Here is a 15088-nt window from a genome sequence, read left to right on the forward strand (position 1 = left end):
CAGTGATGACTGCAGCTGGTTTTGTTTTGCTATTTTGTCCATATTACCTGTTCATGTTTTACTTCTTACATTTGGTGCATTTTGAAGTTGTCCATGTGTACTTCACTGTAAAGAAAGTTTTGTAATTCTTTCAGGTATCAATTCTTCTTATAGTGCTGATGTTTGTATTTGCAAGTTATGGTGTTCAGCTGTTTGGAGGACGATTAGCAAGATGTAATGATCCTACAATCACTAAGCGTGAAGATTGTGTTGGTGTGTTTATGAGAAGAGTATTTGTCACAAAAATGAAATTGCAGCCTGGTGCTAATGAGTCATATCCATCTATTCTGGTACCTCGAGTCTGGTTAGTAGATTTCTGCTTCAAAACCTTTTTTTTTAAATCTTTGTATATCCATAATTGAAATGGATGATTTGGGATGTCAGCTAGTATAATATATGTTAAAAAATGACGAAATTCCTCCAGCTGTATTAAGGTGTTGGTTTTATTGGCGACTAGTTTCGATGTTGTTACATCATCTTCAGGCCAGGCACATACTTGTTGACAGCAACTGTATGTGTCTAACACTAGTAGTCAGTGGTGAGATAGGTGTGTTCCATGCGGAAGGCAGGTAGTAACTGATATGATATGAATTGATATCAGTTACTACCTGGCTTCCGCATGGAACACACCTATCTCACCACTGACTACTAGTGTTAGACACATACAGTTGCTGTCAACAAGTATGGGCCTGAAGATTATGATGTAACAACATCGAAACTAGTCGCCAATAAAACCAACACCTTAATACAGCTGGAGGAATTTTGTCATTTTTTAACATATTTTTTTAAATAGTTAATTCAAACTTTCAGCTGTAATTAATAAAATAAGTCATCTTATTTAGATGATGAATAGTGGACCTCATTGAAATATAGGAACTAATCTTGACTGTTTTTAAATGCTGCAGATAATAATGACGTTTCTCAGACTTGCAAACTATATATTTCTTTCCTTTTTGTGACTCTTTTAATCTGTAATATTGTGTGTTGCTCTTTTTCTTCATTAGGGCAAACCCTCGGCGCTTCAATTTTGATAACATAGGTGATGCCATGTTGGCATTGTTTGAAGTTTTATCATTTAAAGGCTGGTTGGATGTCCGAGATGTTCTTATTAAACAGTTAGGACCAGTAAGTTAAACAGTAACATGTAAATGGAAATCTCCCTGAGAGTAGTGGTCCCTGGCATGTGAGCATGATGTTCCATAGAGACTGACATTTGTAGCGCTTAATCTGTGTGGCATAATAATCGTATGCATTGGAATGACGTACAGAAGCCATGCTTTAATTGTTCTGTGCTGAAGCATTTAGGAACATGTGTATGTGTTTTTACTTATCTTTCATAAGAAGATACTTCATGAGTAAAACAATGTTGTAAATAGAGTAGCTGGTAAAACCAAGAAAAGTTTGCATTTAAAATGTTACAGTTGTGATAGATTCTACCCAGGAGACAGAAAAAGATGGAAAAAATAATCATTCATGTATGTTATTGTTATTGTTATTAGCTGAGGTTTGTGCTGAAACTACATTCCTACAAAGTGAAGACTGTTCTGTGGTGACTAGATTTATTCACATGGCCCTAATTCACACACAACTATTTGTGTAATATTGCAGTACTAGTATGATTATTATGTACATGAAGCAGTTTACACTGGTGTCCTTGTACAAAAGATTTTCACTGTGACAATTCTCCTACCAATCAGCAGTCTTCAAAATTAAATGTTTCATTCTAACTCCTTAACAACTTAAACAATATCATGTGAGCTTTAGAATCCCTTTCCCTGATACCTGATCTCTATCACTGGACACATCTGCTGGTATTCTGCAAATTAAAAGCTAATAAAGTCATCCCATTTTATGACTACCATGGTCACCTTAAAACACAACTGAATTATAGGATAGTTTGGTGAAATTATGAACAATACCATTCAGTACTTTTTCTAAGCCTGAGCCATTGATTACGTCAGGATGGTTGATATTCGCATTGGCAGGATACCAATTTTTATGTTTGTTGTTGTTGTGGTCTTCAGTCCTGAGACTGGTTTGATGCAGCTCTCCATGCTACTCTATCCTGTGCAAGCTTCTTCATCTCCCAGTACCTACTGCAACCTACATCCTTCTGAATCTGCTTAGTGTATTCATCTCTTGGTCTCCCTCTACTATTTTTACCCTCCACACTGCCCTCCAACACTAAATTGGTGATCCCTTGATGCCTCAACACATGTCCTACCAACCGATCCCTTCTTCTAGTCAAGTTGTGCCACAAACTTCTCTTCTCCCCAGTCCTATTCAATACTTCCTCATTAGTTATGTGATCTACCCATCTAATCTTCAGCATTCTTCTGTAGCACCACATTTCAAAAGCTTCTATTCTCATCTTGTCCAAACTATTTATCGTCCATGTTTCACTTCCATACATGGCTACACTCCATACAAATACTTTCAGAAATGACTTCCTGACACTTAAATCTATACTCGATGTTAACAAATTTCTCTTCTTCAGAAACGCTTTCCTTGCCATTGCCAGTCTACATTTTATATCCTCTCTACTTCGACCATCATCAGTTATTTTGCTCCACAAATAGCAAAATTTTTATGTAAAAAATGAAAAAAAATTCATGTAATCTTAGTGCATTTGTGTGTACTTGTAACCATGCACGACTGTTATTTCTGTGAAGCTACATGTTGGTTACATTGGAAGTGAAAGCTGCATACACTGCTCAGCACAAAAAGTGTTCCACTCTCATGCTGTATTTGGACTTCACTAAATAATGACAGGTTCTTCAGAATTTAAACTTCAGCTTAGAGTAACAGTGACTTACTGTTCAGAAACTAGGAGTTTGTGTACTTGTTATACTTCTCTTGGAGATTTGTCATAGGAGAAGCTGCCTCAAAACTGAAACTGCAGTCAAAGAAAATGAGAAAGGACGTGATATGGTATTAACTAATCACCAATCAAAAATGTCTGAAGTAACTACTGACATTTAGCATCCACATTTAGTGCCAACAATACATCATTCAGATGCATCTTTATGCTCATATTTTAATCATAAATGTTTCTCTGATATGATGATTTTGTTATCAGGGTGCACAACTATAAGTTATGCAGCTCAAATGTCCTGATTATTTGGGGTGACATTCCAAACAAATATAAACAACTTGCATAAAATAGAGCCAGTGGATCATAGAAATTTCATGGAGAGATAATTTTGATGTCTTTTAATTACATATCCAATGTCCACATCTACATCCACATAAATGTTCTAGAATTTAAAATGGCAGAGGGTATGCCATAGCAGTATTTTATTTCAGTGAATGAGTAGTGAAAGAATTTTTTAACTGTGTGCTTATACCATAGCTGCTTCATAAATGCTCCTTTAAACTTGTAGTGGTTTGCCTCCAGTCTGATGAATATCTGAGGATGCTGTAATAAAATAAATGAAATTATATGTGACTTACGACAGTATATATGTGCATTAAATTGGTAAACAGCAGAATGGGAAATGGGGGAAGGGGTGAGAAGTGAGAGGCTACAATAGGAGACAGTGGTGTGAGTTTGAGTTAAGTATCTGCAAAGATACAGTAGCTTGGTGGAGAGCACAGTGAGGATTAATTTGTAGCGGTGTCACCCATTTGTGAAACTGCCTAGGTATTCTTTGCTCATTAAATTTGTGCAAAATTCATTATAACATTGCTTGAAAACAAAAGTATTTTCATGTATGGCTGGAGAGCAAATTTTTGTCATGTGAAGATCTGCCTGTAATGGTGGTACTGATAATTAGGATCCAGATTATCTGTGTAGTCTTCAGTGGCTACATTGTAAACTAGGATAATTTGGAAAGAAAATAAGATACTAAATGAGTGGAAGAGGGGACTGATCATATCATTGTTTAAGAAAAGGAACAGAGGAAACTGTACAGACTATAATGGAATTATCCTGCTATCATGCTGTTTCAAGATTAAGAAATGATTATTTTGAAGAGACTAAGAACAAGGATAGAGTATCAGTTTGAAGAACAATGACATGGCTTTAGGGGCAACAGATGAACAGTTGATCTAGTTGCCATGAGACAACAAATGGAAAAGTGCTGGGAAAAAAGTGAAAGATCTGATTGTAGTGCTTTTAGAAATAGAAAAAGCCTAAAACAGTGTTAAAAAAGAGCAAAATATGAGTGTGTCTGCATAAACTAGAAGTTCCAAGTTCTCTGATTCGAAACATTCAATTGCTGTATGAAAATTGTGAAAGAAGTGAACAAAGAAAATTGTAGATCAGAATGGTTCCAAACGAAGAGAGGCATACGTATCTCCACTGCTTCTCATTGCACTCTTGGATGTTGTTATTAAAGAAATTAAAGCTGTATAATCTGGAGATTTGAATGCATTAGTTTTTGCAGATGATGTTGCCATCTGGTGAGACAGAAGAAAAGGTTTAGAAAAAATTACATTGCTGGACAAATAAATTTAATGAGTACAAGTTAATTGGCCTGGTGGTCTAGTGGTAAAGTATTTGCCTGGAAACCAATAGGTCGCAGGACCTCAGATTCTTTTTAGCCTGCCTTTAACTTAGCCTCCAACTATCAATAATGTGAAGATTCACCAGAAATTATACATGTTTCAGATTCCAAGTTAAACTTTATATCCTCGTCCAGATTACTGGGGTTGGTTAGGGACACATAAGTTGCTGAAGTGCCACCCATTGAAAGACTTACATTAGGCTGTTGAACCACATGAAATTATTGGTGGTGGTTGGTGCTTATGATACATAAAATAATAATAATAATAATAATTATTATTATTATTATTATTATTATTATTATTATTATTATTAATTATAAGTAATAACAAAACAGTAATAATGAAATTGATCAGAACACTGAGTCAATGAGACCTCAAACCGTATGAAGAAAGAATTGAATGTGTAGAAAGGTTGTTATCTTGGAAGTATTGTATCAAACCAGGTGAGTGTTAAAACAAACAGTGCAAAGTCCAGGGTTGAATAACAACAATATGGAAAGGATAGACTGATACTCACCACCCAGATGAAGCATTGAGTCACAGACAGGCACAATGAAAACAATACTAAAATATTTTCAGCTTTAGGACAAAATCCTTCTTCAGAAGTAGAACTCTCAGACATTCACACAACAACTCACAGACACACACTTGACCACTGTCTCTGGGTGCCAAGGGCTTGGTGCAGCTGCATCTGATGTGAGCAGCAATACAGCTGGGGTGAGTACTGGGGGTCAAGGAGGAGGCATTGGGTGCAGAGGGGGAGGGATAGCAAAGTAAGGCTCAAGGAAGATGCTAGTGCTGCCTGTGGGAATGTGCAGGGACATGGTGGGGACTGGACAGTTCTAGGTGCAGCATTAGGCGGCTGTGCTATGCTGGGGAGGGGAGAGCGAGAGTAGAGGAGTAGAGTAGAGAAGAGGAAAGGACTTATAGGTGCATTGGTAGAACAAAAGTCATGTGTACACTGGAGTGTGGGCAGGATAGGGGCTAGGCAAGTGGAAGACAGGGACCAGCAAAGCTTGAGACAAGGGGGATTACGAGAATAAAGGATATGTTTTAGGGAGAGCTCCCACCTGCGCAATTCAGGAAAGCTAGTGTTGATGTGAAGAATCCAGATGGCAAAGGCTGTGAAGCAATCATTAAACAAGGCACATCACATTGGGCAGCTTGTTCAGCCAAGTTTATGGACTATCTGTCTCTTGACCACAGGTTGGTGGTGGTCGTTCATATGGATGGACAGATTCTTAGTTGTCATGTTCTCATTGAATGCAGCTTAGCAGTTGCAGCTAAGTTTGTAAATTATATGTCTGCTTTCACATGTAGCCCTGTTGTTAATGAAGTAGGAGATGCTAGTGGCAGGAATGAAGTGGATTGAATGAAGTGGGTCCTGTATATTCAGAATTGCTAATGCATGCTGGTGTGTTGATGTTCAACTCAGAGGTAGCTGGTTTGAATCTTGGTGGTGGAAGAAATTTTCTTCGCAAATATTTGGGTTCCAAATGAAGGAGATGTAGTTCTTTGCAGTTCATCATCACCAGACTTGCACCAATGTACTGAGATAAATTCCAAGTCTCTTCACAGTGTCTCGTAGAGCAAGTATGTATGACACTGTTGATGTTGATCTGCCCATCAGATATGGCCATTAACCTTGCCATCCCCTTGGTGTTATTCAAGAGGAATAAGGTAAATACTGATGCTGGGGTTCACTCTCTCACTTCTCTCTTTGCCATTGACAACATAAGCAATAAGTAAAAGTACACACACACACACACACACACACACACACACACACACACACACACACACACACACACACGCGCGCGCACGCCACAGTCACTCACACTTGGTATATGCTCTTACAATACAAAACTATTTCAATAAGGAAAAGTGCTAACAAAGACGACGAAAGAAAACCTTTCCAATTAGTTGGCTTAACTTATCCCCAGTGTTACCCACCCAAGAAGCCATACTTACTGTATGTTTTTGTCAACAATGAGTTCTTTTGTATTACCAGTAGAGGCAATTTTCTGATTGTAATTGCCAGTCACGTTGTCATCATCTAAATGTAAAAAATTGAGCAATGTTCGTACAGAAGGTTTTATGTAACATTGGCACTCTCACTTATGACTAGTTTAATAAAGTAAACCTTATCTGCACTAGAAAAAAAATCTTAATTTCTTCTTCTTCTTCTTCTTCTTCTTCTTCTTCTTCTTGCATCACAATCTCTGTAGGATCACATTTAACCCATTCATGGATTGCATTTTCCTCTTTTTCTCCTAAAATCTCTTTCTCTTCTTCTCTCCCACTCTCTTTCAGATCTTCAGTATCCTTTTCTTCTGTCTGCTCCACTGGTGATTCTCTATCCTTCCCCTGCGTCCTCCTGTCATCAATCTTTGGCATAATTGCTGATGTGTACTTGCTTCTTCGTTTTTCCTTTCCTTCGACCTAGATCCCCATTCTGACCAATCATTTTGGAGTTCAACTGCCCCCGCTGTCTTTCCTCTTTTTTCCCTATTGTTTCCCATTCTCTTGTCATTACTCTGTCCATCATATCCTGGTTCATCTCCTGCAAATCTTGCCCTTTTCAGTCATGCTTCTTCTGTTCTCACACTCCGGTACTCTTCTTCCCTAAGTCTTCGCAACCATCTCTCGCTATCTCTTTTAGGGCCTAGCATTTTCGTCAATACTTTTCTCTCTTCTTCTCTCTAGTTATCGTGCACATTTCTTCCTACTGTTATTGTCTTAGCAGCATATAATTCCACATTACTCACTATTTCCTTGTAGTGTCTGTTTTTTACATCTTTAAATATATATATTTTAATTGTATATACCTCTGGTCATACAGAAGGCTGACCTCATCTTCTCTACCCCCTCTGTTATTCCCGCCTTGCTCCTTTTTTTTTAGAGGCACGGTTATGGGAGAACTAGTCCTTGTAAGTTGTGAGACTTGGCGCTATGGTCCATAAGCTGTCTTTATAAACTAGAACTGCCGGTTGGTTTCTGTGCAAGATGTCTAGCTTATTATTATTATTATTATTATTATTATTATTATTATTATTATTCACTGACTGCCCAAAGAGTGGGAAGAAGAACACGAAGAAGGTGTCACAACTGAGAAATATGTTTCCACATTTAGATTCTGAAAGAGCAATGCACGCTGTAGAGGCGGATGAGGAAGACATGATTTATGCAATATCTAAGTGATAACTGGTGGCAACTGTATCAGTCAGAATCAGTTCACTGTGAAATTGCTGCCATCACAGAATAACAGAGATACAAAGTATGGTTATTGTTTCGAATAAAATAACTTGTAAATCACTGAGGAGGAAAATGCTTTGAATTTTCAATGACAAGAAAGGTCTCTGAAAATTTAGTATCATTGTATTTTGAAAATAAACCTGTGAGCCTTATTTGCAGATGCCTTTATGCGCAGATTTTTTTCAGAATGTTTCAATATTTCCCAAGATTTTAATGTAATGTATTTTTTTCATATTATTATTTGCTCTTTTCAACAACAGAAAGTGTTCTTGAAAGTGCAAGGCTTGGTTAATATTATATTATGAGAATAATAATGCATGTGTGATGCAATGTTCAATATGTGAGTGTAAGTTCATTTCTGTTCAAATGTTTATGCTAATATAGAATGTTGTGGAGCTTACTGTTAAAAAATAATAGAGTTGTGTACTGTTTATGTTTTAGTATATATTACCCATCACTTCTGGAAGAAAATGTTGTTTTGTGTTTTTGTGCTTTTTATTTCTCTTTCATGTTATATACATAGTTTCTGTTTAGGTTGTAAAATTTAGCCACATTACTTGTGACATGTTAACAACATAAACTGCATTTCAGTCATTGGAAGAAACACCAATTAGTGACTGTGGATGTGATGAACAGTCAGCATAGGGACAAGTGGTATGATGTTGGTGACCTGTAACAGCATCATATCTTAATTTCTCTGTTAATATTGAGTTGACATGGCACTGACCATGGCTGATGTGACTACACATCAATACCCTGCTAAGTGCTGAACTGGCTAGTGTCTAAAATATGGAACTCTGTATGCAGTATTTGTGAGGTGTAGTTCTTATTGGTCATACTGGAGGCATCATGCTAAATTTTTGCAGTTACTTACTACCAATGTGAACACTGCAAGAATGATACTTTCCTGCACTTAGTATGATCAGTTAGTTCTCACTTCCAAGGACTTCCATCATTACATGTATTAAGTCTCTATACTTATTTGAAAGTGTCAGTTCTATATTTTTGCTGTTTTTGTTAGTAATTCAGCACTCATAAAAGTGATACTGATGCCCAAGATGGAAAGAATTTAAAAAAGTAGGAATTCCACCAAGAAAACAGTAGGAAATGATGCTTATATATTGATGAAAAGTAAAAGTAAGTGAATAAATATGTGGACTTGATTTTTGATGCTTTACAGTATTCTTAAATAAAAACAAAGGGATGAACACAACAATTTTGTACATCTTAACTTGATGTATGTGATGAAGATGGGTATTTTCTTGCATCTGCATTCTTATAATTAATTTATTAAAAAAACACTGAATATTAATTTAACTGATGTTATTCAGGGGAGTTTCAGTTAAACTGCAAATACTCCATTTAATTCCCAGTCCAATTTCCTCTACTGAAGCCTCATCTGTACAGTTTGTAGACAAATTACAATACCCATGTATCGGAGAGCTTGACTTAATTATAAACAGAAAGCAATTCGGAACAAAACCACAATCAAAGAACAATTATAGTTCACTGTTCACACACTCCAAAGACTATCTACTGCACTTCACTTGGGGAGATATGCATTCCCACACAGCCCTCCCCCTAAAGTGTGGAGCACCTGTAGTGTTACTTGAACTTGACAATTGTGCCAGCTCTTGTGCAGTCTATCCTCGGGTGTAATGAGTTGGAAAGTGGAGTGGTCATCTCTGTGTGGCCAGTGTGAGTTGTCCAGACTAGTTTTGTTGTCTGCTGGCTGTGTGGTTGTGGGAGCATCATCCCCTTGCCCCCCTCCGACTATGTTGCTCACCACATGGTCTGAAGCTGGAGCCAGAATTACCCATACTGTGTCAGTCTTTACACTGATACTTTGCTGGCCTTCTAGTATTGCAGAATCTCAAATGTGTGTTTACTGCAAAACCTGGTAGGGTCCCATATATAGCAGCTGAAGAGGCATCCGCACAGAATCAGTGCACTGCATGACATGCGAACAATGTGTTAGAGCCTTCTTGTGAGAAAACAGGGTGTGAGCCATGATTCACAGCTGGTGCTTGTCAAATCTTATCCACGTGATCCTGAATCCTCTGTATCAATAAGGGTAATTCCATTTGATCTAGCATTAGTGCAGAGGTGAAAAACTCCGCTGGGATCCTTAATGCTCTTTGTATATCATCTCAGCCACTGAGGTGCCAATATCAGCCTTGCAAGCTATTTGTAACCCCAATAGTATGAGAGGGAGTGCTTCAGTCCAACTTTCTTACCAGATGAGGGCCGCTTTCAGCATGTAATGCCACCTCTCCTCCATACCATTACTGGCTGGGAGGTAACTGATGGTTTGGTGGTACTGGAATCCACACTGTGTAACCAGCTCACTGAACAGGGCAGATTCAAACTGGTATTGGTGGTACTGGAATCTGCACTGTTTATCCAGCTCGCTGAACAGGGTAGATTCAAACTGCCGGCCTTGTTCTGTCGTAATGTGCTGCAGACAGCTGAAGCATGCCAACCAGTGTGTGACAAATACCTATGCTCAGCTAATATGTACGGTAGTGATATGGCCTCGTCCTATCTTGTGCATCTGTCTACCAGTATAAGCAATCATCTGTAACCATCAAAGACAGTAGGGGACCCATGATGTCAAGGTGGGTACATCAAAATCTCACCAGTAGACTTGAAAAATGCCCAACCTCAGCAAGGGTATGAGTTTCCACTTTACGCTGTTGACAGTGGGGGCAGGTGCAGATCCAGTTGCAAACATCTTACTTAACTGAAGACCATACAAAAATTCTATTATTATCTTGACAATGGTGTTCAGCCCTGGCTGTGCCAAGTTGTGCACATTGTCAAATGCTATCTTGTGAAATTTGAGCCATGGTGCCTGCCGAGAAATGTCACACCGTAACTTGACATCGCAACCTAGTACCTCAACCTGTTGGAATCACAGACTCATAGGCTGACCCATCAGTAAGTCTTGCAGCTGATAATATGCCATTTGTGCTTTGGCAAGGTCCTCATACTTCAGGATTGCAACCACGTAACATGCATGAGAGAGGTAGTTGGCCACTATGTTTTCAGCACCTTTAATATGTTGAACATGCATTGTGAACTGGATAACAAACTCGAAGTACCTGATCTGTCAAGGTGAGCACTACTTGTGTTCTGGAATGCTTATAGTTTATGTAAATTGTCACTGGACAAGCTTTGACATGAGGACAGGGGTGCTTCACACTCTCATAAAATTCCAACAATTTCCTATTATGGATGCTCCAGTTAATCAGTCATGGCAGTAACATCTATGAAAAAAGAAAACCTAATTGCTGCCAACAATTACCCACTTTCTGGTGTAGCTTGGCCTTGATTGCAATCTGATTGGTGTCGACTATCATAGCTATCGGTGCGGCTGGTAACGGGTGGGCAAATGACTCCGCTTGCCCAAGACCGTTCTACAAAGTGTGGAAGGCCTTGTCCATCCCTGGAAGCCCACTTCAGTAAATACCTTTCTTTAGTGTAGTGGCCAACAAGAGCGTCTGTGAGAGGTACCCGAGTAGCAGCTGTTGCTGGTAAAAGGCGACAATAAAAATTCACCAATTCTAACAGCCATCATAGTTGTTTGTAATTCCTCAGACATGGCAGCTCTCACAACACAGCAAATTTTTTCAGCAATGGGGCGATTCCATTACTTGAAACTCTATAATCGAGAAAGGCCATTTCCCTTTTACCCAGCGTGCATTTGTCTTCATTCAGTATCACACTGTGGTCTTGCAACCTTTGCCATACTTCAGCCACATTTCTGACATGTGATTGTGTCTCAGCAGAGTATACCAAAATTTCGTCAAGAAAGGCATGCGCAAAAACTTGAGTAGGCCAAAAGACGTGATCACTGCTGTCTTGGGAACATCCGTAAGAGCTACAGAAATCTAGCTGTAGGGCTTGCGGGAATGCAGGACTGCAATAAGCCAAAAGGCAAGATCACTGCAGCCTTGGGAACGTCCATGGGTACTACAGGAATCTGGCTATAGACCTTGTGGCAATCGAGGAACATAAAACTGTTGTACCACTCAAAGCATACAGGGATCCTTAAAGAGGTGGAATAGAATATGTATCTAGAATAGTCCTGGCATTTGAGCCTGGGTAATACCTGCAAGGACACAATGTACCAACTTTCTTCCTGTCCAAAGGTAGTGGAGAGCCCCATGCACTGTCTGAAACAGTTTTGATTTCCAGTATTTTATCTGGCACAGTTCTAAGGATGCACCGCATAACCGGTGGCCCTGGGGTCATACTTATGTAGTGTAATGTCTTGTCTTGTGCTCTACATTGTGCAGTTGCATTGATACTTGTAAAACAGGTTGTTGTGTTATATTGCTTACACAATGTATCCTACCATCTGCAGAACTATTTAAAATCACACTGACTTTGCTGCTGGTAGGTCTACTTATGAGCAAGGCCTTAGTTAAATCCACTAAAAGCACAAAATACCCAAGAAATCTGTTCCTAAGATAGGTGGAGAAATGTCTGTCACTACATATGTCCACTAGAAAGGAATAGTAAAGCCGACATCACTTACCAGCTCCTTTGACCCAGCATCCTAATACTAAAATCATTGATGGCTAACAGCTGCAGTTTCTCCAGCACTGCCATGTCTGTTGCCTATGGCATCAGCAGGGTGCTGATTCCCAAATCAATATCTGCCAAAAATACTAAATTAGATCATCTGTTGGCAATGTGCAACTGCTGTGATGTTCCAAATAGTTGTGTTAAACCACCAATTCACTATTGAGGAGAGGTAATTCTGCAGTCTTCAAGGGCACATTAATATTGCATTGTGGTCCCCGAACTACTGCTAGTCGGTGCTTTATAAGCCACTGACGCCGCTAGGAGGTGCTCCGGTCCATGGTGGTTACTGTGGACCACTGTTACTAACTGGGTAATCAAATGGCCATGTGCACTTCGTAGCCTGCAGCCCAGACCATTTCTGATATCAACAGGTGGTCAGTGCAGTGTCTTGAGCTTGGGTATGGTCCTGAGCTGGCAGATTAGTAACATCCTGCTTGCAGCCACCTGTCTGAACCCACCCGAAGCTCCAACCCGTGCAATTAATTGAAAATCTTTTCCTGCATGGTTTGTAAATCTTGATGAGATGTGGTCCTACTCAGTGTTTGCCAAAATGATGCCACCATGCAGCAGTTCGTATGTTCTTCTGATACCTACAATGCCTGAGTATTGCATGTGGCATCATTATTTGCTATTGCTACAGCCGATAAAACTGCAAACTATAACATTCTGTGTGCATGATCAGCTGCCTGCAATAATTTGTCCAAGGGCTACCCCTCATGTGCTATCAGGTTAACTGCATCTTTTGAGGCAGTTGCTGTTGTCAGACATGAAGTAGCAGCACTTCAGAGATGTCACTGACTTCTATCATAGCCCATACGTGTCTCCAGAATTCCAATGGGGTTCTGTCACCTCTTCACTAATAATACAGCACCTGCTTAAGCTTTTGTTTGGGTGACTTGATGCAGCAAGTGGTAAGTGCCATCTTGAGAGTTTGGTGAGTCTGTCAGTGTGGAGTTTGCAGAATAACATCTGTAACTATGGTGGTGGGTCTCTGGTCTACATTACCATCAACATAAATTACTCTTGGTCCTCCATGATCTTCTGTTGAGAGAAAATATTTTCTAAAATCATGAACCAGATCTCAGATTGTGCAGATGAAAATAGTGGGACCCTTAATTATAACAGTGGTGTGAATCACACTAATGAGATGACTGGTGAACAGCACTCAACTTGTGAATGCATTTGCAGCATTGAAGATATCACTGGAGCTGATAAGTTCACTGCATCTGAGCTGTCATCACTCCTTGGTGTAGAAACCCTCACCAGTTGTAAGCAACAATTCCACCATGCCTTCCATGACTGTGAAAAAATTATGCAAAATGCTACCGTACTTTCTGCTTGTGAACTATTTTCGTCTTGAGGTAATCAACTAGAGAGGCAAATTACAGTAGCCACATATAAGATATCTTGATTTATTATCAGCAGGAAGCAACTTGAAACAACAACACAATCAAAGAACAATTGTAGTTCACCATTCACACATTCCAAAGACTGTCTGTTGTACTTGACTTGAGGAGACACTTATTCCCACAAATTCAAAGCCAGTTTTTACTTTAGTGAAATGAACTATCAGCACCTTAATGTGTATGGGTGTTGGTGAGTTAACGATAATGAAACAGTTAGCCTTGTATCTATTTTAAAGTGATTAAAGTTGCTCACCTATCATATGGCTATCTACCCTTCACCTCCATAAGGGGTGTTCAGCAGTGGTGCCTGGAAATTGCTGTGGTGATAGTCATAGCTGTGCAGTGCCTGAGATGAAGGCAGGAACACTGCACAAGGCACAAAGAACACGCTACAGATCAGTGTTATGCAGTGTCCTCCTCATGAGCATTCACAGAAAAGTGTTTATTAGGGTTCAAGATTATAAAATTTTCATTTTTTATATAACTGATTTGGTGAATCTGAGAACATGTCATAACCCATAACTAAATTAAACTGGAAGTGCCCAAAAATATTGTATGGCAAATGACTGATAATTTCAGTTCAGCATTTTTTTAAATATTAATTACTTTGATACCTAAGGGTTCTTTATTAGCAAATGCAAAATACATCTTTTTGTATTGCTATTATTCTGGTGGTCTTCAGTCCAATGACTGGTATGATGCAGTTCTCCACATTAATCTAGCCTGTGCATGGTCCTTCATCTCCACATAACTACATCAGTCTATATCCATTTGAATATGTCTTGGTCTCCCTCTACAGTTTTCCCCATGACTTCCCTCCATCACCAAACTGATAATTTGTAGATGCCTTAGGATGTATCCTATCAACCTATCCCTTCTTTTAGTCAAGTTGTGCCACAAATTTCTTTTTCCATCAGTTTGATTCAGTTCCTCCTCATTAATTATTTGATCTAATAACCTAATTTTTAACATTCTGCTGTAGCACCACATTTCAAAATTTCTATTCTCTTTTTGCCTGAACTGCTTATCATCCTTGTTTAACATCTGTACAAGGCTGCAGTCAACATAAATACTACCAAGAAAGACATTTTTGTATTATCAGTATGAAGATGAGTGCCACCTCTTTGATTTGACAGTCAGAAATTATACCCCAATATAACTAAATAAAGCATATTCAATGAGTTAGGAAATCAAGCTAGAAAATATTCACAAAATATATATTTGTTCACATAGCAGTAATCTTAATTTGTCCCTGAAAATTAAAAACATGAAACAGAAAAAATCTC

At 38.9% G+C, this 15088-nt stretch overlaps 1 protein-coding gene across 1 annotated transcript in view; it reads left to right on the forward strand.

Moving 5' to 3' along the window:
• Positions 1-15088, forward strand: part of LOC124795014 (sodium leak channel NALCN) — a 402332-nt gene that overhangs the window by 293686 nt on the left and 93558 nt on the right. The window contains exons 20-21 of the mRNA XM_047258779.1: positions 135-343; positions 1044-1164. Coding sequence (XP_047114735.1) covers positions 135-343; positions 1044-1164 — 330 coding nt within the window. The remainder of the gene's footprint in view (positions 1-134; positions 344-1043; positions 1165-15088) is intronic.

This window comes from Schistocerca piceifrons, chromosome 1, assembly GCF_021461385.2.
Source record: "Schistocerca piceifrons isolate TAMUIC-IGC-003096 chromosome 1, iqSchPice1.1, whole genome shotgun sequence".
Lineage (NCBI taxonomy): Eukaryota > Metazoa > Arthropoda > Insecta > Orthoptera > Acrididae > Schistocerca > Schistocerca piceifrons.